General features: G+C 38.8%; 1 protein-coding gene and 1 long non-coding RNA gene across 27 annotated transcripts in view; one reads left to right on the top strand and one right to left on the bottom strand.

Annotated features, from left to right (window-relative positions):
• LOC111262053 (corticotropin-releasing hormone receptor 1) overlaps positions 1 to 27,519 on the bottom strand; it is an 84,047-nt gene that overhangs the window by 8,008 nt on the left and 48,520 nt on the right. For all 4 annotated transcript variants that reach the window (XM_022836025.2, XM_022836024.2, XM_022836026.2 and 1 more), the window contains 3 exons: positions 10,943 to 11,090; positions 9,980 to 10,089; positions 4,743 to 4,899 (listed from right to left, as the gene is read on the bottom strand). In XM_022836025.2, the coding sequence (XP_022691760.1) occupies positions 4,743 to 4,899; positions 9,980 to 10,089; positions 10,943 to 11,090 (415 nt within the window). The remainder of the gene's footprint in view (positions 1 to 4,742; positions 4,900 to 9,979; positions 10,090 to 10,942; positions 11,091 to 27,519) is intronic.
• The window catches only part of LOC111262054 (uncharacterized), a 57,222-nt gene continuing 30,007 nt past the window's right edge, over positions 305 to 27,519 (top strand). For 2 of the 23 annotated variants that reach the window (XR_002681359.2, XR_002681360.2), the window contains exon 1: positions 23,310 to 23,424. This is a non-coding gene — a long non-coding RNA (uncharacterized LOC111262054). The other 21 variants (XR_015311809.1, XR_015311808.1, XR_015311803.1 and 18 more) reach the window with 21 other exon arrangements.

Raw genomic sequence — 27,519 nt, 5'->3', positions numbered from 1 at the left:
GTAACAAAATAGTGTCCCGCGCTTTCTATAGAGTGTCGCATCTACATAGCCAATGCATCGTTTTTATTAAGTAGCAAGACTTAAATTAAAGCTTTTTAACTTTGAACACTTTGAAAAGCACTACATATAACATATATGTATATATAGTGTTAAAGCGTTATAACCGAAGATAACATGAAGCAACAGTAACATTGACATTTAGTTCTCGTGAGAGCTATGAAAATCATCAATGTCGCTGTTCGGTCTGCGAAATACAAAGTGTAATAACACTTATATGATGCAGGAACGAAGTAAACCTTATTCAGCTGTCTGCAGAAAGATGTACCTATTGCGGTGTCCGTCGACGAAGTATTCTCAATGGGCCGGATGAAAGTCTACCTGCCGTAGTTCCTGACGCTAGTGTCAAGTAACAGGCTAAACGTGGTAAGCCATAGGACCACTACACAGACAGTGCTCCAGCTTCACCTAATGCGCGTAACGAGTAAGGATACAACTATAGGGAACCGCGTACAAGGTGAGACATGCCGATAACAACTGATGCGATGGTCTTCGGTCTCTGAATAGTCTCAGAACATATAGATGGAAGCGCGAACATACAAATTAGGAACGTTGATAGAGATGTATCAAAATCGAGCTCTCACGAAGCTAGAACATCTCGCATCGTTTGATCTCAGTCATAGTTACGCCAGTCTAAACCCATACGCGCATTTGTCAGTAAGTTGATTATACGTGTCCCGTATAAGTTGTTCGACTGTGTGGTGTCCATGTCACGGTTACAAATAGGCCGGTTGAAAACTTTCTCAACCAGAGCATTGTAACGCACGAATCTAAAGCTAGACATGCAAGTAGGGCTTGGTAAATTGTCTTGCAAGCTTAAATCGCTCTCTGGAACATAGAGCAAGTCAAAGGTATTATAATGTTTCAGAGGCGATAACCTGAGGCTCATTTTTGTTATTTTCAAATCAGAAGAACTTGCTTATTTAGCCAGAGGTCATGTTATTTAAATAAGTCGACACACTTACGGAAAATAGATTATAAACTTCTCGCAATTTGCATTATGGTGCTGACTAACCGTCTTTTTCATTCTTCAACGATTATCATACGGTCTTCAACGAAGATCATAAAATAACATTGGCGTATCTCTTTCGCGATAATTGAAGGGGCGTTAAAAGCCTATCTATCCTAATCTTTCTGCATCTAACTTCCGATTAAAGCTTTTAAACTCCTGCCGAAGAAGCGTATATTATGTTATTGGTATAAAAAAAGCTAGTTTTCTACTCCCAAAAATAAGGTGGTAGTCTCCGATTAGGCATGTCAGACCAGACCCTATCTAGGGTAGGCCCAAATGTGTTTAGCTCGGTCCCGACAGAAGTAATTAACATCCGTCCCATAAACGTGTCAACGATGAGGTATTCTAGACCAGAAGTCGGTAACTTCAATGGAATTTGTCACCCTCTGCATCTACGCAGTGACAGTATAACGCGAAACCTAAAAAAATTATATCATTAAGATCCAAAAAAAGATCATCTTTTATTTATCCACGTAAACGAAACAGCCCCAAACAGTCATGGTATACTCGACACGATATTGACTATCGCTGGAAACCAGCTTTAAGTTTATTCTCTAAATTATACGTAGAATAAGTGTGCTATGCTACATTTGTGTGTATGCAAATGTATGAGAAGTTAGAAACACCTGTCCACGTACAAAATAAAAATTGATTTCAAAGCATCGGGCAACACGGTACTGCACTTTGGTTAAATATAGAATCATTTATTCATGATGAGTCAGCTCGATACGAAGGCTCGCGTCAGCACCAGATCAGCGATGCAATCGAGACGTTATTAAAATATGCGCTAACGGATGTTATTCTGCTACAAACCTGAATAGGAGAATTGAACCCTTGGTCAGGCCTACTTACAAAAACGGTTGTTCTAAAGCGAATACTTCACGAGGGTATTGTGCAATGCACGGTATTTTTTTTGACAATTTTTTGCGCAGCCCTGTTGAAATATTTAACACGATCAGATCTGTTACTACTGTTGTTAAGCGTTCCAAACATTTAGGGAATGAAGTGGCAAACGACATGTCAGGAAGTCATCGAAATAGATCGAAAATTTTCCTCAGTCAAAACTGGACGATCTTTACTTGTCCAATATGTCGTACTAGAGCGTCCCATTAGCTGTTCTGCTTTTGAATCGCTGAGGTCATGGTAGAAGAAGTTTGGTAAACGCACAAATATATTTCCTGGACGATGGCAGTTCCATGGATTCTCATTTCATATGGCATATGCTTGGAGTTCGAAACCATAACGTGTCCATAAGATTAACAAGTAAACACGTTACCAGCTAAACTATCGCAGGGCCCGTTCATATGGATTGTTGGATTATGTGACTGGATTTTCTCTAGTACGAATGAATATGGGAATAAACTTTCCTGGGGCTTGCGGACCGAAAAAGTGTATCACGCAAGACGGTCATGCCTGATTTATGTTAAAAAATTAATAACGAATTTGATGTTTGACTTTGTGTTTGTAAAGCAATCATCATTTCATCAGAGGTTATCACTTAATTCATCACATGTAAAAATAACAACTTATTTGACCCGTTACGCTATGTCATAGCGAATAGCATAGTCCGTATAATAACACTAAAGCTATTGATTTGTCGTATTTATGTCCTGCCGTTGTTAGGCGGTGGCCCCAACCTGCCCTATTGGGGACTTGTCATTTTATCATCATTACTAATGTACGTAAATTAGTGGCCCAGTGTAAATGGGAGTAATCGATCTTCCTGATCAAAAAATACATCGTGCAGAGAATGCTGTCAGACATTAGATTATTCATTCGCGAATTATATTTAAATTTCAAAATGTATATAGGTATTGAGTCGTTCTATTTTGTCACATACACATAGGAAGAGATTTCCCATTTTTCCCCAGTGTGTGCGGTATGTTTCTTTGAAAGCACCTCAAGCAGTAGTCCTGTACCTTCGTTCGAGAGGAGGCATGTTTGGTCAGACCTGATATATAAATACATAATGGTGGGAGGGGCGACCTCTAATAATGTGCCTGAACTAAATTGCAGTCTTATAAATGAGCGTATGATAAGCCATTTTTTTGTTTTTTTTTTTATTTAGTTAATAAATCTAAGGGTACATCTACGGTGATTTATAATGTGTATATATATTCAGAGTTGCATATTTAACTCAAATATCAAAACCGATTTCCTTGATCGATGCGCCTACCTAGGTTCTTAGAGCCTACCTAGGTTCCAGTTGACGTAATGTTTATATCACTATATTATATGATCACCGAATTACTATATATGTAAGGGCTACTTTAGCAGTTACCTGCAATTTTCCCCCTAACCAAATCAATTCAGAAGAAATGAAGATGGAAACAAAAATGATAGCCGTTCTGGTTTTGAGGCTTTAATTTCTTCTATGAAATCCTATTAGCATTGAAAAATTGGCCATAAGACAATCAGAATATTGTTAAATAACTGACGGTACGATTTTGTCTGCCAGAAGCACGAGTATACAAATGAAAATACCGAGTTCCAAACAGATCGACTAGCCCATATCGATTTTCCAAGAAAATAGAAAACGATCATTAGAATAAAAAGAAATTAAACTACGGCTATTTGCAAGGCAATGTTAAGTGAATCTATTATAATATATGATCGTATTAATTTAAGGTAGACAGCGGACTTTCCTTATACGGAGGGCCAGTATACCATTGTGCTATGTTTGTAGTGAAGTGGTGCTATTATACACACACCTGCCGGCAATAGTTGTTCCTGTCGAAAACCTCTTTCTGGCGAGTATTATGTATTTGAAGATGATTCTATAGAAAAATATTCAATCACTGTGTCCCTCAGCTCAATCTGACAACCATTTGCTTTTTTAACAAACCAGTTACTATGCCGGTAAGGTACTGAATGCAAAAACATGTTAGGAAAGACCGGTTTAATTTTCGTCTATAGTACGCGCAAAAAAAGATCTGTACTTAGTCTAAGCTATTGCCAATTGTTCAATACGTCACACTATGTCAAAATTTACGAAACTTGTACTAATTAACGAAAGATTTAGTAGTTCTAAAGTAAATCCTGTTTTATTTGCATTTAAATCAAGGTAGCGACTAACAAAAAGTAGCTTTGGTGTCACTCGACCAAAGTCATGACTTCGGAGTGTATCATTAAAGTCTTCAATTCAAATGGCGACAGCGGGCGAAGGGGAGCTTTTAGCACTCGAAAAGCACGTCGTACATTACTAACGCACACATTTTAGATATTGTGCAGACGAGTCGGCTTTATTCGTTCCATGGATTAGTGAACAAATTGCTTATTCTCTCCGCACGATATTGCACAATGATGGTGACGACATGGCATATATGACGCCGGTCGTCCGGTGACTTCTGCACAGTTCGTTTATACTTTCAAATCAAGCGGAAAATCTTTGCAAAATCTGCTTCCCCATATGTATTACTGCTGAATTACACCACATCCAAAATGTTTAGCACGACAAAGTTTCCCAAAATGCTATCAACAAAGCTCACCACAGATGCCACGCGCCTCAAATGGATAATTCTGAGTAAAAGCTGGCAGTGACCCATTCTAAAATGTCCAGACTTGGACCGTTTTTTATTTGAGGCACAACATTTATCGAAATTGATAACTCAAAAAAAACAGACATCGAATAATGACAAATACATACCAAGAATATTGGATTTATTATACATACCCCAACCAATAGTATAGTAGGCTCGAAAAGGCGCACTAGATTTGAACACCTGGGTGGATACTTTTGAATGTAACAAATGGCCTTCCACGAACATCCAGTTGATCGCTGCATTAGAAGAATAGAGTTTGGCGCACAGTGTCACCTTGCAGGCCCACGGCTGCACCGAAGTCCCATAGGTGATTGAAGTTAGGTTTACCGTGCAATAAGAGACGAAATAGAGACAGTTATTTGTAGTAACGGGTGCAGACAGTACCTATCCAAATGTAAATTTGGATAAATATAAAAAATAAAGTTGTATTTTAGTAAGTTAGCTGCTAGACATTGGACCCTTTGTCAAACCCTTCAGTACGTTCTAAACACTTCTTCGAAGTTTAACTTCGTAACAAAGCAACCACTATAAAATGCCGCTTATTAGAAAGTTGGCAGGATTCCAGTCCGTTATTTGACAGTTTTCGTTTTTTCGGTAAACCTTTTATCGCTCGATAGCTCACGTCTCGGGAACTAGAGGCAGGAGGAAGCGACTACCAAAGCGTCCTTTCTTTCCAGCTTCATTTGCAAGGCTGCATCAGTACATAAGAAGGTGAAACTGTAGAAAGAAGAGGGCGTCCCAAACGGGTCGTTTGATCGGCTATTGTAGCTTGAAAGAATTTCGGCTGCAGAGATATTCACTGGCTGAAACAGTAGATTGTCAAGTTCATCAACCATCTCGAGATACGCTCAAATTAGCTTTCCTCACACGAGTTTTGAGGTTAACATATATGTTATGGTAATAATCGTTTAAGAAAGTAGGGCTTTCGCTAATCTATTCCATTCATGATTAATCATTTTTACGAAACAACGTTGGTAATGTTTACTTTATCTCTTTTTACTTAGAGCACATTTTAGTCACAAGCATGGGTTTCAACGCCTATATATATATATATATTATATAGCATTGACGGTTATGTTGTAGCTTATTACGTCCCACCTTCCAGATGCAGCTATTTTACCGTTATATCTAGATTAACACACATCTGAGTCACACACCCAGGCCACTATATATGCGTATTAGTAGCGACGACTATTTTAGTTAGAATTGAAGACCCAAAATATCTCGTATGTGTGAGATCAACTAACTTACCTTTTTCGCTTAACATTACACAGGGCAAAGGCACAAAATTAGAAACATTTCTAAACGAAAAAATGATGATTCGGCTGTCATTTTCTGTTGGCCTGACGTGTTGTCCGCAATTTAAATGTATTTCTTGTTAACTTATCGGTTAGATCGATTTATGTTTGTACCTAATGTTGTACAAAACATATACACATATGCAGACGATATTTTTTGTACTAAATGTACGAAATGTCTATTTGTCGTAAATGAAACTTAAGTTTCAGACGTACACCGGGTCTTCTGGCTGAATGCCCTTAATCATAGTAATCTACTACGATAGAAAAGGTAGAAGCATCAGAATGGATGGAATCCAGGTTTCACGTCAATAGATACAGCTGTTACATTCTATCGTGCGGTCCATGTCACGAAAGCGCAATCATAAATAAGGTACCGTTAAAGCGAGGCACTAGTTGCTTCATAAGCGAATTATAACAATGGAGAGCGTTGGCAGGTCAAGTGTACTACGTACGCCTTGAGATGACCAATGGCAGTTGAAAAGTTTGCCCACCCTTTATATCTTTTTGACACCTCAAATGTGAACTTTGTGTGTAATTTAGGCTCGAGTAGACTCAGACATTGTGAAGTTTTCCACTTGTGCAGAATCATATATGGCACTGTAGTTCCCTGGGCAGGTTTATGGAACATGTACATACATCTACTAACAGGAAAAGTGAACCGAGAACTAAAAAGAAATCGACCTAAAAAGTCGCCCATTACACCTTGCTCAAAACATGGATGCCAATGATTCAAACGGGGCAGAGGGGCATCACTATAAAAACACGAAACAAGTTGTACAATTTCTATGAACGAGTCTAAAATCTAAAAAAGTAAACGTTACGTACATTCCCATAAAACAGTTTTTTGAACCTTAAGCTTCACTATAAGGACCTTGATATTTCAACGAGAGTATCTAGCGTTTGAAGTTTTATGCTGATGTTTTCACTGGTGGGACACTGTTTAGTGCCCCCCTGAACAATATGAGGATTTGAAACCAGCAGGTCTCGTGTATATATAATGGACAATTCAACATCGACCTAGTGAATGAGCTGAGGTATTAATTGCATTTCGTTTGTAGGCCAGAGCAGTCTATGAACACCTTAAGTTACATGAAACTCTTTAGATATAATGTTATTACTTGTCTATCTCTACCAGCAGTAGCGATTAACATGAGGTTGGCCCACGGCGCTTGTACGAACTTTAGCGCTTGGATTTTGAGCGTTTATATAAAGCCTTAAAGCTCTATTTTATTTTAATTTAAGTTTGTTCTCTCTTATTTATTCGGCATGTCGGCAATGAAAGATAATAACTGTTGGACACGTCGTTCTCCATTAAATAAATATGCGAATCATGTTATTTCTATGAAACCTAAACTGTTTTTGCCGAGACTTTTAGCAAAGTAAATGAATTTTTTGATAGGATATAGGGTTGCCGCTCGTCTAACTCTTCCAGCAGCAGCAATCAACATAGTAAAGGACTAGGTACATAACGTTTGTACGTGATTTGATAGTTATAGTTCAGGTACTTTGTCACATATGGAATTGCAAGACAAACACGAAAAAAACCCGTTACTGCGTTGAGCGATAATGATGGGTTGTAAGGAAAAAATTGCTGCTACATGATGCATAGTGAAGGTGCAGAAGTACTAGATGGCTAGTGGACAAAAAAAGTTAAGCGAAACCAGCCATGAAGAACCTTTCTATCGTTCGCTTCTAATCGATTTTACCAATTTGTTTATTTCCTTAACTATATATCATGGAATATTATTGAACTCTGTAAATTTATAATATAAGGATGACTCTCATTCATGCACTTATTTACGTTGATAATATTACTCGTTATCCGCTCATCCGCACCCTAGCATAGCACGTTAGTTTCCTGCGTCATCTTATGCCCAGCCGACTATTACCGTCTACGAGCAAATGTTCATAATATCTCGCCCTAGTGCCTTGTCTTGTACAAGTAGTAACCGCTAGCTGTTACTCATAGTCTTAAATATATTGTAAACGCAATGAGCGTTCGCCAACTTGTAGTACCTGTCGAAACGATGATTGCAATGCATTTTCGGTTTATAGATACTCGAGTAATTTAAGGGAATTATAGCTTTTTCATATTGTATTTCTACTATCTGTAAAATACCCATATCTTTTCATGGTGGTGCCGTATTTCAAGTCAAGATCCGCTTTAGAATTTTTCCAGATCTGAACGACAACGCACTTCGTACCACTATCCACGTCGACCTACCCCGAATTTCGTTAACGGTTCAAATATGGCTTCATTTTCACCGTTTGCGGCTTTTTTTTTGACTGAACATATTGATGACAATCCGTGCAGTCCCTCCACGACAGGACCTTACGGTATGAGCTGTTATTATTATCGTTTTGCACGCACGATGGATGACTGTGTGAATGTATGTTTCGTCGTCGACTAAAAGCGTTTAAGTCAGCTGGCTAATGTACGTCAACTCGAGCATTTTGTCTGCGACTGCATTTTCGTGTGAATCAAGCTATTCGTATACAACGCTCCAGCAAACAGCCAGGCCGCATAAACAAGCGCAAGCCACGTGACAGGCTCTTTAAACCCAAAGAACCAGCCGCCACTGTCCGCCGATAAAAATAATAGGACCCACAATACCTTGCGCATCATAGGCGCGTCATTGACATGTACGACGCCGCTAAGTCAAGCTACTCAGCGCAGCAATGGCGTCAGCCAGTAGCGCCGGCAACTTGTGTGCCAATGGTTTTGCTTTGTCTTTCTTGACCACGCCAATCATCTTGTATATGGTCGCTGTCCTGCAACTAGCGACTGATATTCCCCCAGGTCGTTCCAAATGTGAAACCGTAGGATACTGGTTGTGGAGAAGCCAACTCAACAATCGAGCGTGAATCAGCTGATAGCACTAAGCAAGTACCCACAAAGCCCGTTTTGGGACCTGATCAGGGGTTTCGACATTGGCAACATGAATTACCCGCTTACCCTTGAACAGCTTGTTTTAAATTGATTCAAAGAAGAAGCTTACAATGGTACGTTCTTCCAATGTACCGGTAGTAAGGTCGGCCAAGTACATCAGGCTTCTCCAACAGTTGTTTAACCGTGTCCGAAATTCAGTGATACCAACGACCGGGTTGGATGTTCTATTAGATCGGTAGCCGCCAATGTACGGAACACCGCACTGTCCCGTAAACTTGTCCGTATCTGTATACGATAATGTGTAAACGAGAGCACATACCTACGAGCCCATTGAGCGTTGCTAGTATTAAGTCAGTGTATGAGCAAAATTGCGAATCAACAACGTCTTCTTTGCTTATCTAAATACGCAAACCACCATGGTCGTGCAATGTTCTTTTCAAGAATAGGTGTCGATCCGTCGTCACGTTGCTGATCGTTATGGCTGTATCGATAGCAGCATCGATGCCATAATGTCATCAACATAAGACAAATTGGCCAGTGTATCCTTTTAGCTAATTGCTCGATGCCTACTAATTTACTACTAACTCAACTACTATAGTTTTTCCCTATTACATTCTTGTGCTTTCGTACCGTCCTAGATATATAATTCAGGTTTAGCGAATAATGTCGGATACGGTCAGTAGTTTCTATTGTAAAGACAAGATGGCAAGTTCACTATGGAGGAAGGGCTCACACTGCCGGTATCATCTTCAGCTTATTGGATATTAGACAGTTTTTCTTAAAGAAAAGAAGATAATTTCGCTGGGCTCTCGTAAATTATATTTTGATGAAGTATATAATTTTTCCAGATACTGGGTCAGTTGAACTAAATCGAAAGTTTGGCTTAAAATCATGTCAAATATGTGAATTTGTGGGTATACAAATTCCGCTAGGAAATCGACAAGCGATTTCTCTCTCAATAGATATTCACATAACATAGAAGGCATGCAGTCAGTGTATTTTAATGAATGCCTTGCCTCTCGCCATTTCTATGTCTATTCCTGGTCTATGTGGGCAGCTGGGCATCACCGGTTGGCACAAATCACTGACAAACTATCTGTGCGCTAGTTGAGCACGCGTCGCAAAACAACGCGTGACGAGAAATCGGGAAAAAACATCCAGAGATATTGGTCCTTACCACATTGCTTGCAGGTCTGCTCGAGCGGTTTCCGTTGAAGATAATTGCAGTATTTCCCGTCGTTGTGCCAATGACATAAGCGGTTGAGAGACAAATTGATGGATGTGGTACTGTTGCGGAAAGTAATCGTTTGGAATATCGAAAGAATCATTGAGTGCTAATAATACGAGTTTTTGGATGCATATATTGGTTGTGCGGGCACCGAACTGTAAACAGTTAACACTATATGACAGGAAATCATGTCAGATGATGGAAAGCTATGCACGTTTAAAGCGATATATAGTTTGATTTGCTGACGCGATAAACATACAGGGTTGCAATCACTTCTTGACGTGCAGCTCGAGCCATCGTACCGTGACGTTATGTCACTTGGTCGGCATAGAGATATATTTTTTCGCTAGTTTATATGTACTATGTATACGACATAGTAAAGGCACCAGTCATCACGTGCTCTGCGAATCCTTAACAGAGCAAACGATTGATAGCATGCTTTATAAAGACTTTAGCATAATGATTTACTTGAATAGACACAACATTGACTTAGATCCTAGAACTAGTCAAAGACTGCGGGATCTGGAATCTGGCTGGCGATCGTAGAAAATAGAAGACAGCCACCTATATGATAGTATTGTCGTATATTATTATACTAGGGAGATAGCATTTCGAGTCAGAAGAAAAGAACTGGGATGTTTGCAAGGCTGCCCAGGAACTTCGGCACAGAATACCTATCCGACAGTGTGACAAAGATGCAAACTAATCGTATAGTGGGTACCAAGTGAATGCAGGATCTAAAATCTTGCCAAGTTTGTTTTTTTTTCTTCATTATATTATATGGACGTATAGGAGGCGTGTGTAAAGCACTTTTGGATTCGCGTTAGAAAATAGTTGCTAGTATAACGATTTTTTTAAACATATTCATACAGCTTTATGATTGTTTCGAATCAAGAAACAGCAAATACTTACAAACTGGGTTGCAATAGAAACGAGTCGTGCGGATGGGAAGATATATCTGACTACAACAGGCGCAGCGATGAATAGTAGTGAAAATGAATGCAGGCCAAGTGCAAATACCAGTTGGGTGTGTACACGCGTCCGAGAACAAGCCAGAGTCCTAGAAGCAGATAAAGCACTTCACCTTAAAACAATAGTGCAGTCTAACGATTGTCCTCGCACACAATCCCTTCTCAAATATAAAAAAAAAAAATGTAATGCCTAATCTTGATAAACTCGTTAGGCAGATTTGTAGTAAAACTCAGTTCCAACTGAGCCATGCTAAAACTCGACGATGCGCCCTTGCACGTTAGGCGATTCAGCGCCTGAAAAAATACGCTTTTTAGCTACCTATAGGTACGTTTATTCTTTGTAGTTATTGTTCTCGAAAGCCGTCACGTTCTTCTGGAATGGCAAGTAAACTAGGCAGATATCTAGAAAAAGACCGTAGTTGGCCGGACATCCTGCAATGACTGTACCAGGACGATCCTTCTTTGTCGTGTAATGTTTGACGTTAGCCTTCACGTGAGATGACCAATAATCAGGCAGGTTATGAGAGAGACTCATAATGAGCACACTAAAAAATCTGAATTCGGGCGATGTTCTCTTTTCCCGTAAAAAAAATAGCAGCTTAAGGTGAACGTAATTGCAAATTTCCTACTAAAATAAACCATTATATATTATAATGATTGTTATATCATATAACTACGAAGTAGGCCATGACTAGACCTCTCTCTAGGTCTCTTTCTTGTATTTGACATTGGCATTTAGTCCGAAACTTTGAATAAAACGCAGATAGTTATTTTTAGGTACAATACGACCTATTCATCGCTAAACGGCAGAAAAAAGCACAGCTTATAACAAGGAGAAGCTTTCAAGCTTTTTTTTTGCACCTCCTCAAAGCTTCTGACAGTATCGGGCTGTCATTTATTAGTTGCCCGTCCATTAACTGACTCCCTTTTACCAATAGTCCTATTGACATTTTTCTATAGGAGAGATGATTTGTTTCAGGGTAAAAGGAGCCTTTCGTCTAAAATAATGATCAACACTGGTACAATAAGTTAGCTATAGCTTTTATACGAATTGATATGATTATCTATTCGAATATAGACGTAAAAAGAGCTACCGCTGAAAAAGATATTCGTTGCTCTGTTATTTGGTCATGATTAGCTCAGCTCGTACGTAATCTGTAATTGTGGCTACTTCAGATCTTAGATATTGCAAGCTACGAACTTCAGAAGCTTGAAATTTCACGTACCGAAAGTATTGTCAACCGAAAAATGCCATGGAACAATCGAGTTTCTTTAATCAACTTTTAGCTATTGACGCTACTTACCTTGTCGATCTTGTTTCGAACCTGAAATTTTACCTCATAGTCTCATAGTTAAAGATAGTTACGTTGACTGGTTCAGGGTCTGACGTAACTGGTAGCGACCGAAACAAATTTTAGTGTACCATTAAATCGAACATGGTGCTCCATTTCGCGCGATATCCGTGCGGAACGTTATTGTGATAAGATTCGGCGGTAAGGGTTTATTTATATGAGCCGGCCACGAATGGTTCCTGTGTGTATCTAGAGTATGTCGCTAAAATATCGTAGGTTACTGGAGAATATGACTATAGTTATTGTAAAAACCACATTTTCAATTGCTACGAGATTAAATAGGAGGTGTTGCTATCACATAATACGACACTATGGGCTTAGTTTTTTTTTTTAATTTCGCATTTTATGCCTGTCAAGTACCATCTGGAATTTTTCGTACGTGTGATTTCAAAGCATTGCTTCTAATCGTGGCACGCGTATATGTCGGAACATTCGAAATATTTTCGTCTATGTCAAAGGAACACATTTCACACTAACAGTTTTACAATACCTAATATTGTAGAAAACTTTGCTTCATACTTTTTTTTAATATCTGCTTACTCCAGAAGCGACGTCTCATATTCATGGGGTCGCAAAAAGAGGCGGCTGTAAAAAAATAATGCATTGTTGTAATGTTACGAGCAATATCTAAGGCTTTCAGTTTTTTGCACATTGCACACTGCAAGACAATTCAACCTCTACTACTAGCAGCTACAATACAATTCAAAGTATTTATTGATTTCGAAGTATTTCGTTGTTTTTTTTTTGCCAACAGGTCGCCGTTCGTAAGTCCGATAGAAATACGTAAATCTAGCAATCGATACATTCTATTCTAGCTGCTCAACAGTATCCCCATTAATGTGCTGTTACAATATACTAGCGGATCCTTTTGTATCGCCTATTTATGTGTTAGCTCTTGTTTTCAACTTCCTCCAAGTCGCTAGTCGTACAAAAAATAAGATCGACCCCCTGTTGTTTTATGATAAGCATTCACTTTCTCGTAAAATTTTCACAAAAAAAAAGACTTTGTTTTTACCTACAGTTTCCTTTCGTCGAGGAGATTCTGCCTTTTCTATCTAAAATTTCGCTTACGCTACACATTTATTTGGCCGGGGCGCGAAAATCGTCGCTTGCATATGATCTGGCTTCCCTAACGTCACGCTCAGGCAAAATCTTGACTTCAAATTTTAGGCGAAACGAGCCAGCTGTACATGCCGAATTTGAAGATGCAGAACGGGTTGATTTTTCACTGGCGGAACTTGCTTTCTGTGTAAGTTTTCCTAGTTCGATTTAACCAGGGTTAATCATTTCTGATAAAATGTGTAGTTAAGGTGTCGTGTGCATTTGCATATCATTGTCACATTTAGAAGATACAGGGTGACGCTTGCCGAAATCCGAACCCCTTCAAGTACGTCCCAGCAGTGAAACTTTCTCCCAGTAGAAAAATCCCACAAAGCTTCTGCCATACGCCATTAAAAGTTAACAGTAACGTGATGCTGTCTTCCTGGGTCGGTTATCCAAAGCCCACGGGGTCCGTAGAACAGAGAAACATCGATCGCACAAAATCATTTTTGCAATGTTATCATATAGATAATCGATATGCGCCTATCTCTGCTTCATATCTGCCAGTAATTGAGTTAATCCATTGTACACCATCGGGCTAAAGGTGGACACGTGTATATTCACCAAGGCCGTCGACTCAGAGCGCACATCGTGATCACCAAGCCGTGACCCTTACAGAATCTGGCGCACATTGTATTCTAGACAATGCGTTAGCACAGGTAGAACTCGCAAAAGAAACTATCTATTTAATAGAAGAGATAGAATGCCTCACAGTATCTGTGCTAGAAATGTTTGTATAGTATAATACTGGAATACTACATCTTCCGGCACTTGGTCCGTTCGATATTCCTTTATTCCCATGCCGTTGTTCTTGCTTATTCTATGTATCATTTTTTTCTTTCATAGATTTCGCATAAGTCATTTACATGGTACTTCATGAAGGTTACAATTTTGCACAAATATTCTTCTTTACGGTGTCTTGCGGAAACCTTATTTAACCTTGAACGAAACCTTAAATATTTTTAGAAAATAGCGCAGACAAGAGACGTCGATCTGCGGTTTCGTCCATAGTTCACTAGGTATCTTCCGTTGAGGAACTTCAGCTTGACATATAAAAAACCTGTGAAATCGGCTGTTAACAGCCAAGCGTACTTACTCGTCAGCGCTTTCATTCTCACAGTGTTGCGTTTTCCTCTATAGGGTACCGTAAATCGAATTGTTTTCGTCATCTGTACTCGGTTACTTCTAGTAGCTTTTTTTTTTTTTTCTCTAATATCGAAGATTCTGTTAGGACGTTTTGTCAAATGAGCAATAGGTATTTTGCCATTTATCATTTTCTATGCGAAACAAACAGATAATCTATCTTTATTATCGTTTTGATCTACTTGAAATACTGTTATTTAATTAGTTTAACGAATGAAATATCGTCCTGATATCGATTTACATCAACCAATAGTGTATCTACAATTTGCTGTTAAATGCAAGTGGCCTAAATTTAATAAGCGGCGGTTTGTGGTCATCACAAAATACGTTTGTTGTCCTTTTCTACTAGCTGCATGATAAAAATATTTTGCCCTTTCTATATTTGTCGAGAAGTTACCGTTTTCGTTGGCTAACTAATCTATTCGAGCTTTGCTCTAAAATTTGCACAAGCTCTAACGGTGCTATTCGTTCGCTGATACTGTAGATTATGAATTTGGAAAGATGTCTGTTCATCGATGACTTTGTCTGCTTTATCTGGTAACGCATATGGAGTCTGCCTTGCTTTCCTAAAACTGTCTTCCAGATTATTTATATAATATACGTTTAAAACATTCAGCTTCATTTCGCAGAGACAGGTTCGGTCCAAATTCAATTTTAACAGTTTTACTCTTTGCTTTTTATTATAAGGATATGAATTTATGTTAATAAAGCTATGGTAAGATTATGGTTTATATATGGCAGTGATAAATTTAGTATTCCTTTCATGGAAAGTAGATAATTTAGTTTTTCTGTCAATTTTTCACTACAATTTATAGACAAATTGAAATTAATTTGTCTCTCGCTTCTTCAAGCGTACGGTTATCCATAGATATTTAATACGACCAAATTCAAGTTCACTTACTAATTACAGTGTTGATAATGTTATTTCGAGGCGAGTTCATCTGCCACTCGGTCACGTCTTTGAAGTTTTCGTATTCGTCAATCTCTGTCGATATGCAGAAGCTATGTGACCTTTCCTGTGTCAGTAAGGACAAACAAATATGGCGTCGTTCATTTCGATGTCCTTTCCTATTGCATCGTATCTCGTAACTAGTAATTTTTCTTTAATTTAGTGTTTTGCTAATTTGACTTATTTGTTAGATACTCTTCGTCATGTTAAAGAGTATTTTATTGAATTCTTTTAATTAATTTAATTTAAAGGGATTCTATTGAATTATACTGTAACCCTTTTATTTCCATTCATACGTTCGAGTCGCAGCCTCTGGAGCAATCACGTATGTCTGTGTCGCTATGTAGAGTCGCTGGGTTGGCAATTCTTGAGGTTGTTTCACGTGTTCGTTACTGTACAGTTGTTAATCAGGTGTTCTTTTAACGTTTCATAAACATTTCTTCATTGCCCATATTGTGGTACGATGCCAAAACTAAGAAAATTGACTAATATATTAGTTATTTATATATAAATCTGTGTAATACAATATTGGAATACTACTCATAAACTAGAGAATATCAGGACAATTGCTTCGTCTGATACGCAAGTGCCATTTTACAGCTAGCATACACGAGCAAACATGCGGTATAGATGGCCAACGATAGCGTGTAACGACGAGATAGAAAAGATCTGGTCGCTCACTCGTAGCAGGCCAAGATAATCTAAGGCACGTTTTTTAGATTGAAGCCCTGATATTTCAGTAGGAACACGAAGTGCCAGTCCTACTGAGCCTCAATATATGTACACTATGTGTATACAAATGTATATACAATATATGTATCAACTATGCACAGTATAGACGGTGTACACAGATCTAATCTCCTAAGATCCCCATTACATGTGAACACCTGACCCGATCTTACCTCTCTTGGAAGGTGATAGCAGCAACGATAATAGCCGTCAATACCTTCCGGGAGTTTTCAACCAATTTATCTGCATAGGATAATCTACGAAATGAACTATGTTAGATTTCAACATAGTCCATATGTTCAATCGTATGTTCGCTGCAAAAACAGGCCTAAATTGAGAATACTCTTTTCAAGCTTCCACACTACGCTGGTTATAAATAATCTCCAACAAAAAAAAAAAGAACAAGCAACGAGTTTTGGCTTTGCGCGGTGGTATCACTGAAATAGATATTCCTGACCTAATTTCTATTCGAAAAGCATCGTCTAAAAAATCTTTACTCATCAAATTATGTTCACTACCACAGTTGCACAGTTATTATTTTATCTATTTTTTTGGCTAGAAATATTGACTAGTAATATAAAAGCCTTATTTTTTTTACGACTTCGATTTGCATCTTGCGTCTAACCGTCTTTTGTCCGTATGAACTTCTGAACAGCGAACATGATTATGGCAACGAAAACGTTCCTGTTCATGTAATACGTGCAAATTTGACGGTGCCCTTGAGACGGCGCATGCATAGAAGTGACCGCTCGGTTTCTGTTGCCCTCTAATCACACAAATTTCCCACTTCCGACGACGTCAGAGACAATTTGCGATACAAGCCAACGACTTGCCCTTCACAGCCGATTATGTCTTCACTCAGGAAATTGTCCCGGGGAGCATTCTGTGTCTTCCCTTAATGAAGTTTGTAAGATACATCCTAAATAAACTGACCTGCCAATATGGTAGTAAGTTAGTTGTTGAGTCCTCTTTCAACTAAGTTTACAGCTAAAACGTTTAACGTAATGCATCTACATGAAAATGTGAAATGCATGCGGCCAATGTGTAATTTTAGTAGTTTTATACTGGAGTTTAACATATGTATATATCTAAACATGCTCAAATCCGATCATGACGGCCTACACTATCGTTGCCAGATGTGTCTTTCCTACACGTCGTCTTCACATATAGGTACGTATATCTGAATAGTAAAATGGCACCACATATTCAAACTTTACGGAATTTACCACACGATTAACGACCGTTGTTCGGATGTTGACGTTGTGTCCCTTCGATTAAAGCTGAGCCGACGAAGTTCTCCGTGTTATTATGCTCTTCAATCCGATGTAACTTAACTAGCCGAACTCTGTGTATATGCTGATAATATAACTTTACTACAGTACAGTGCGAAAAGTGGAACACTTCGTATTACTCGCTGTGTTGAAGACTGTGCAGTTTAGGTATTGGTCACAAGGTGTGCATGTTATTAGCGAATAAACGTATTAGAATAACCGATGTTTGTACAATGGTTAACCTATAGGAGAGGTTTAAACATTTTAAAAACATTACATGATTTACATTTTATGGAAGCCAGGCTACTATGATTGACGGACTTCAAGCTAGATTGCGGAGTCCTTATAAATAACCTTTTTTTTTTTTTTTTTTCTTCTTAAATTTAAAACGCCCTCTAGTAGCATAATGGCAAGGTAAAATCTTGTCTATCAATCTACAGAATTGCCGTTGCTCTGCGGTGTAATAAGAATGGCTAATTTAAATTCGTTCCAAAAATTATTCCGCCAAACTGGCGTTCGATGATCTATTCATACCGACGCACACATTAGCAGACGATTCGTCATTAAATGTCGTATATACCTGTGTGCATATTGAGTTGACAGTGATCGCAGATCAAGGTATAGATGTACGTAATGTACAAAAACTGTTCGTATGGCTTATTTTTGATATGATACAGTAGTTTGCTTAATGGTTAAAGACCCCATTGTAGAGCTGTCCTGCTGTTTCGGGAAAGCTGGAATCGACCCTAGCACGGGACTGTTGATAATATTCGGGATGAATAGAAAGAGCGCCTAGGCAGAATTAGTCTCTTTCAGAGCTCTGCGCCCCATCACCGTGGCAATTTTAAGAGCATGCCAAGATTCTCTATTTGCTCCTTAAAAAAACGGCTGAAATTCCTCGGTAAACTTGTTCAGCCCGTGAACGCCTCTTCGGCTTAATTCCTTTCAAGATGGAGCTATCCGACGTCACGCCGCTCGTACGTACCTGACCGTTCGCCAGCTTTTAAATATGAAACCGCCTTGAGATAAATCGATACCGTTCTCAGTTCGTCGTCGTGCAGAATATCCAAGAGTAACAACTGCTGTTTCTCATATCGTATATGTATCGTTATATCGTCGAATTATCGACATATGCCGAATATATATATTCTAGCTACCTTCTTATCGTTTACTACTTGGCCTAATAATCGCCCAAATCCATAATGCAATCGTGTAATGACAATGTATTTTGCTTTTAGGTAACATTGCTTGTTTAAGGCTATACCTGTTTTTAAACCTTTCATTCATTCATTGTACCTCATACGTTCCAGTGTACTTAATTATAATTATAAATAACTGCAATGCAATTAAATTTTCCTAAACGTGCATTTAGTACTAACAAGCGAAGAGTTGTGGTCGGACTATTCTGAGGTGCTCCTTTCTTAACACAATCTCACAAAATATTGGCTGGTCTCTTCGAATACGACCGTTTAGTTGCTGGTTCGTATTTTTAACTTTATTTGCACCGCGCTTCCAGAAATCACTTTTGCCGTTTTTTCTATTATCATCTAGCAGGCATATTTCTAGACGCTTTCTTATAAACTTCTCGAAAACTGACGAAAAAATAAGTTTTCTTTATATAAACATAGCTTCTTATATTGACGTTACTCTTGACTCTTGTTATAATCTTCGTTGGCTTGGGGGCTAAACTGTCGGCTGGCGCTGGCTGTGCTCATCTGAGCCAGCTTTTACGATTTGTTCTGGGTGCTTAGTAATCGTATGTCGGGGTGCAACGCAAGCAGCGTTTGTTCAGGCAAGAAATGCAACCACCCTTGCTGATTTTGGACCAAGGACTGGTCCGAAACATTCCGATGTACCTGAGTGCGCTTACAAATCGACTCGGGCCTTTATGAATTGACCAAACTCATCACGGCTAGCCGTCCCAGGCTGCGTAGTCGCGCTGACTATTCCCGACAGCCGAAATTTGTTTTCTCGGTTGCCTGCTGTGGTAAATCTCCCAGCAAATAATACTTGCTTGTGTTATCTATTCAACGACAACGTTCTTGGACGCGTGTTTTGCCACGACCACCCCACGCTAAAGTTAATCGATTTAACTGAGGTCTATTTTTATGAAAGGTATGGACCTGGGAAGTATTACATACGGACTGGTAATTCTAATCTCTGCAAGCCACAAGAAGGTGCCATGGTACGCTCCATCACATCATCGTTCTGCTTCGAATGATATATATAATCATAAATGCATACATCGAAAATGCATCTCTATTGAGGGTTCATTTCAATTTTGCGCAAGCCTATAGGATATGATCGATCAACTGAATTTGTTTTATAGCGTATTTTGGTGAGTAAGATGATTCTCTGGTAAACTACGCGCGCAACTTTAAAATTATCAAGTTCGTCATACCTACGTTTCTCTCAAAGGTAATCGTTGATCCCATAATCGTGAAAACAATAAAATCAAATTCGGGCGAGTGATTATAAATGCCATCGTCACTAACCAGAACCAACGATGGGTCAGGTCAGCTCACTTACAAGTCTTCGGTGCACTAAACAATTTCGAGCACTTCTTAATATTGGTGTGCTCTAGGGCACGTAATGCGATGATGATTCGGTTAATTGTATGTTTTCATGATACCGATCTGCGAGATACGCTGCATCTAAAGGAAACTCTTTTCTTGCTTACAATATAGGAATTTTCTGTCAGATTGTTTTCGTGCCGCAGGTATCATAAATTGTTAAAGTGAATTTTGTTATCATATGCGGTTCTTCACATGCAAAAGGTGACAGCTATCACCCTTGTCGCTCGAACCTTCTCGGGTATGCCTAGCTCAAACGAAGTCCGACACCAATTTCGGCACAGCTGTACTAACATCTCAAATCAGTGTTAATCTATAGGAGGCCATGTAAAATGGTAAGGACAACTTTCCGCTCGGTAGTGACGCCCTACAAAATCGCCATTGTATGCTGTTAACGGTGCAGTAGTACAATGCTGTTTTTCCAAATTTATTGCCGCTCATCGACCACAAGGACATCGGCTCCAGTGAGTAACTTTACAGCATTATTGTATACTCCTTCTCTTATCTTCGTGTCTCATTCCTGCGCCTGATAAAGGCCTATATAAACGGTCAAAAATATCTGAGAATAATTTTGTTCTATTATACGCTGTTGGGTTAAAGGTAGACGCGGCGACTCGTTAAGCTCTTCGGCGTATGGCGTACATAGGAAAGATTGCGGTCGATAAACGATGGTTCTTAGGAGAAAAAAAAAGGTAAGCAGGCCCACATTGCCACGTCTTATCCTAAATAATGCAACAGCATGGGGTAGGCACTTACTATTATCGAAGGACAATATCGATATGATTAAAGGTGCAAGGAAACTGAACAGTCTTACATGAACTAGGGTATGGTAAGACAAATTCGTTGTCTGACGTATAAAGACACGTTGGCAATTAGTACGCACACTCAAGGAAGCCGAACAAACAGACCACGCGAGTTTTTTTTTTATCCTGTAGCGATAAGGCAATACCGCGAATAGCTGGCGATGTTTTTAAGTCGAAGAAGGATCATTGGGTTTAGATGTGTACAATACCACGTAATGAACGACGTTAAGTTACAAGATAACTTAATTTTCTAGTTGTTTGTTGGCTATAATGTAGGCGTGCTGTATTAGTTATTTTTGACACTCTTCCTTTCAAGTGTTTGTGCTGCGACCCTTATGGACCCCGTATTTGAAAGCTATGAACAAGTCGCCTGTTTCGATTGCGAGCTGTCGTATGACGGCGATACTCCTTACACAACGGTGTCAAACTAGCCCGAAAAAAATGTTTACTGTATTTGTACTTAGCATTTTCTGTGCGCAACCGCGGTCCGATGTTTATTATAGGAACTTGGTATTTTTCAACGTACAAATATTGGCTAGTAAGTAAAAAGTCTCACTTGCTTTTATTAATTCTTGTCAATGAAAACCTCTGAATAACAGTGATCTGATTGCGAGAAAATATTCCTCTTGATACAACGTGCACGAATCTTAAGAGCGCCTTTGAGACGATGCTATATGAGACTGACTATTCAGTCCGTATTGTCCTATCTTGGACGTCCTAAACAAGCTGGTCCAATACTGGGCCTGGGCTTGTAATGTAAAACTGGCAATGCATAATAGGAATGAAAGTTATAAAGTTTTATAAATCGCTTTCCATCGATTTAGAAAGTAATCAATAATTATGACTCAGTAATGTAGCATAATTGACGATCGGTAGTTCAAACTGGAGATGGAACGATCGCTTGGTCGACCTTATATATGTATATAGTTAAATATTTGTTACGCTAAGTCCCTCTGCTAACGTTTAACAAGCTAATCAACTTGGTCTTTTGTGAAGGCACTATAGTATCTCGGACATTGAGGTCCTCGTGCGCCTATGTAATCTCGCGTCCCACCATTGTTTTTTGGCTTCTACGTATTCTATGGAATTTCGGCAAAATAAAGAGCATCCAAATTCTAGAAAAAAAAACGCAATAAAAGTTTGACGAGACTTTGTTCGTTATTCTGTAAAACTGCCGTCTCTTTGTGGTCGAATGATAACGAATAATTTAAATTCGTTCTAAGAACAATTCTATATCAAACACCAGCGTGTTAATAATCTGTTTAAACCGCACTTTACTATCAGCAGCAATACGAGATTCGAAATAAAACCTCATTACAGCACATTATATATATAGTTCTATTCGATCTTATGACGAATACCCACGCGATATAGTTAGAGTCGGTTTGTTATTAAGTATATATACGTTATACTATCACCGCGGCTGATATTGATCCTGCACAACAACACACTCTGTACGACTATAGCCTGCACCAGCATGCAAGTCCCGCCTTTGTCCTCGTGGCTGACTGCATGTAGTTACCACCGGTGATCTTATATTTGCCTGTTACGGTAACGAGGCCTGGCACCCAAGGCACTTCACAGTAAATGACGTGGTTTTTTACATGGTGCAAACCCTTTTCGAAAATAAGGGAATATCAACTCTGACGAAATCCCACATTACACACAGTGCCGCCGAAAAGGACGGAAGACACTGTGTAAATATACTTGGCGCGGTCAGTGCTAATTAAGATTTCACGCGTCCTCATTACGTAAAGATTCATTCGGAAATGGGTCAGGAAAAAGCACAGATAAGCGTGCAGGCGAAGCTCAACCGACCACTTTCCAGTGGTATACTTCCATAGTTGATCTAATGTCGTGATGTCGCAAATAATCTCCTTGAAATCAAATATGTCAATATCTACCTGGCGATAACTGAGCATCGTCTCGCAACAACGCTCCTAGTCATCGAAGTGTGCTTTAACAATTGGACCTTTGGTTGTACGCCACAAAAACCTATTTCGCAGGATGAACAAAGCAACACCGAGAGAAATTCTATGGCAAAGCCCTTTCAGTTACCTTCGTAAAGGCTTTCCGTCACCACTCGGATGAGCGATATGGACAAGGCAAGACTTCCATGAAATCTAGTAAAAATGCTTTCAACGATCAGATTTGCGTTAATTATCAGCTTTACGTACTCAATCAGTACACACAAGTACAGTTTTACCAATATAATAATAAGCTGCGAAGAAAGGCTATAGCTGACAATGGATATAAATGATTCATAATTGACATCACTGCCTGGAACGAAGGGTCGCACGTTCGGACCAGCGAAAACATTTATGAATAACAACCATTTTAATGTGTGTTTTTTGTTTGTTTTTTTTTTTCGTTCTTTAGCGTTGCTTACGTAAACTTTAAAAAGATTACGGCTGCAATCGTGAGCAGAAGTAGTGAAATTAGCGATAAAGATGCCACGATCCCGGAAACGGCGACGGGAAGAAGTGAAGGCGCTTCAAAGGGGTACGCGTCCGGATCCTGAGGAGGGTGACAGTAGACAATAATACAATATACATTATTCATCTTCTTCGATATATATATATATATACACGACCACGATGTTCGATACGATTAACATACATAGAATATCGATTGGTCGAATTGGGGTAAATCAGTTTTGTCTCAATACGAAGTGCTATAAAAAGAATATAAACGTTTGATTGATAGCTTATTAAGATGGAGATCGTCCCGTTTGTCTGCTTTACGTAGGATGTGGCGATAGGTTAAATAATGTGCATGCGCTATAATACTATTAAACCGCCTTGTAAACACAGATTTTATTAAGCTGTATGATACGCTATACAGAAACAACGAAGTGAATAGCTGATAATCATCTCCAGGTAAAAATGCTAACATCTTCCGTACAATCTTTACGCTTACTTAGTATCATAAGCTGCTATTTACGCAACGATTATAGTTCAACTTTTTCATACATAGATATTGTTTTGCGCAGAGTCAACTTATATCCGACCTTGTGGTGGCAGTGCTTCTATGTATAATGTTCTCGGTCAGTTTGGCTGTAACGTCTCTTATTTTGAGGCTCTACGTACGGTAACAGCGCAGTAAAACATGTTTCGGAGGGTAGCGTACGGCGATTTTACCTAATAATTGTGACACTCTGGTGGTAAAATTTGCATAAGCTGCTGTCGACCATTTGTTCACCCTTCAAGTTGAACTCAAATAGGGGCAGTGGTGCATAAATATGCATAAAAAAGCTTGCAGTAATTAGTGAATTAATTCCTCGTTGTGCACGTGTCCTTTTGTCTGTACGCTAACATAGGCACTCTCCTTCGTCGGCAATAAAATCTTCACGTACACTGTTGGATTGTCGTGTCAAGGAAAAGTTATTTCATTGTATGCCATATTCTGCCTAATTGAATTTATTCTGCTATATTTTGATTATTATGCTATTAATATGTATTTTGGTGTAATACTACAGTGTTATCTGTGCATCCCAGTTTTTAGCTAGGAGTTCCTTTATGAAGGCAGTTGCGTCTCTAATATTAAATCAGGACCTTTCAGGATCAAAACCTTTTTGATGGCGGAGACCTAACCGAACGAGAATTGTCTGTAAGTTTACTGGACAGATAATATAATGCGATTGAAATGCGTGCTTGGCTCGCACTAAATTGGTTCTACGTGTTTTAGCAATGCTTTAGATGCAACTCCGACGTGGACCTTTAGATTCTGACCATGCGGCTGAGAACTCGTTAGGAACGTTGATCGTCGTCCGATCAAATCCTTAATGAGGAACTTGTCTTCTTGCTAATGTTAGGGGCGCCTGGTGGTCTATGATCGAATCTGAACGTAGACACAATTTGGGGGCCACAATTGTCTGATGCGTCTGATGGCAACGCCGGAGGTACAACTTGCAACATCTAAGTGCTTCGGTCGTTGGAAAAAACTGTTTCTTATCAAAGATAAGCAACGCGATCGTATTTACTTAATGTATAATAAAATTAATAAATTTCACCTAACGTATAATAGGGTTCGAGTAGATTAATAAAACGACTTAGAAGTGCGGGTCATAGTCCGAAACCCCCGAAAGTTTGCTACACAGGTTTTCAAAGAGAAACTCTGCTTCGGGAGATTTTAGCTATTTTCATTCGTAAATACTGAGTATTTCAATTAAAATGGACAGTCACCACTAGTTCCTGCCTACTAATAGTTAAACCCATCCCATAGAATTTTGGAATGGAATCGAAATGTTTTTTCTAATAAATATGTTTTTATAGAGATTTTATTGCACTGATGTTTTCGCTTACCATAAGACCATATGGAAAGGTAAGCTTGTATGAACCAAATCTCATTTGTTCTTGTACTACGAGCCCAGAAAGGGTATGTATCCCTCTGTATAAAAATTGTCAATCGGTGCATTTTCTAAAAACTACTCCACCAGACAGTAATCGGCAGCCTATTATTTCCTAAACGATGTATTATTATCCATAGTATAATATAATTAGGTAAATGGCTATTAGATAAAACAATCTAGCTAAACACTCAATCAGCATAACATCTCATACAGCGGTCACCCAGCTTTCTTAATAGACATTAGATACAGACTCTAACAGGAAGTTTTCTCGAACAAAATCGTAATGCCAATTCGTATCTCATTGTTTCATATCGAGTTTAAATTCGCGCAATACAATGATATGGGGGCTTGTGTTTTGAATGTCTTATGCTGCATACGCTCGGTATAATCCATAGCTAATGCTCAGGAAGCGAGAGGGATCGTAATTATAGCTGTTACTGACAAGTTATGTCGGATAGGACGCCCATACGTGTTTTTTTTTTTACTATTACACTGCACTCAGTCTATGCTAGCAGCGCCAGGACTTAATGGACTACTGGATGTATCGAAACTCTTTGTTATCCATTAGACTCACCAAGACCTAGTAGACGGTAAGATCACATAAAACTGATAAAAGGAGAAGGACATTTCAGATTCAACTCTAACGTCCGACCTACTCATGTGAACATTTACGAGTGATCTAACCTGTACTACCCTCCAGAGCTAATGTTAGAGAGATGTTCAGACGTAGCACCTATTTTTTTCAACAAGCTAAGGTAACAGCTAGTTAGCCTTTGATCTTCAAAGATAAGCTGAAATGAAGCATAGTTTCGCTTTTATCGTACTAATTAATATTCTATACAAGTCTGTCGGTGTCAGTAGCTTAAATGTAACAAACATCACAGCAGGTACTAAGTAATTTCGGGTCAAAATATATATTTCGAAAGTATCAAAGCAGTAATACTATAAAGGTCAAGGCTAGCTTTACACATGATAACGGGCTGAAACCTTATTGTCCAAAACATATGATATGTAGCAGAAAATAGTAATTCACTTTAAGTTTGAATCCCGGTTCACCCGCGGTAGAATTATTAACTAAAGGCTTAATGCTTTATCTTGCAAATGGGGAGGTCTGGAGTGAGCATGTCGTCATAGTAACCGTAAATAACAAGAGTGCCGGCTACTGCGGGTTCAGATGTTAGCGTTAGCAGATGATGAAAAGTATCCGTGGGAAAAGGAGAAAAAAGTGAAAATGCTAGCTACGAAAGCTTTTAATATGGTTATTCCGCTGCTTTATAGGTCTGCTGAGAAATCGCAGCTAAATCTAGCAAAACCCTTTTTTGTTGCTCTTGACACAACATAAGAAGGTGCTTCCGAAAGCCTGTCCGCATGGGAATATAACTAAGAGCATGCTTAAAACACAAAACGTTCTTAAGCCCTATTGAAACTTTTTGAACCTTCAAGACCAATTTTTCTCAATAATCTACGCATCAAACTTCAGAATATTCAACAGATATCAATTTTTTAGTCGAGTAGCAGTTCTTTTTTTCCCGTTTTGTAAGCTAATAGACCACCATAGGCTTTATGGAACCTTAAAATCTTACTGCAACCAACGTTTACAATAACAAAAAAAATCAAGTCTTTTGTTAGTCTATTCAATCTATGAGCAGACTTTTTTTTGTTAACAGTATGTTCTCTAATTCAGTAAATTCTCAATATGTTAAAAGACATTCACTATGCTCGTCTCGGTGTTCATTCGTAATGTTGTAACTGGACGTAAAGATTACTATTTTTTTACCGATGTCGTGTTCGATACTAAGTCTATTAACTACGTCACTGATATCGGAGATACAGATCTGAGAAACTTTGGAGGTCACAAAAGTTGCAGGCACCTTGAATGCAATGCAACGCCGATAGTAAAGACAGCCCCTGTTCATGCCTATAGGCCGATCATAATAGGTAGCACTATTTTTGCATGTTCTTACTTAAACAATACACGTACTATCGAATATTCTATATTTTTCTCAACTGTTGCTGTTGCGGCTGACGGTGTAACGGTGCCACTTGGTCTCACAGACAACAACTGCGAAGAGATGAAGCTGGCATGTACAGCTTTCCCTCCATTCGAACCTTTAGATTCAGAGTGGAAATTGTATATATATATATATATATATATATATATATATATGGAATAATCGAAAATCGCTTGACATAGTCTTACAAATATTAATGATTTTTACATTGCAATTCACAAGACCGAATTCGGT

This window comes from Varroa jacobsoni, unplaced genomic scaffold (genome assembly GCF_002532875.2).
Source record: "Varroa jacobsoni isolate VJ856 unplaced genomic scaffold, vjacob_1.0 scaffold_625, whole genome shotgun sequence".
Taxonomy (NCBI): domain Eukaryota; kingdom Metazoa; phylum Arthropoda; class Arachnida; order Mesostigmata; family Varroidae; genus Varroa; species Varroa jacobsoni.
This window is presented reverse-complemented; position numbering and strand designations above follow the sequence as displayed.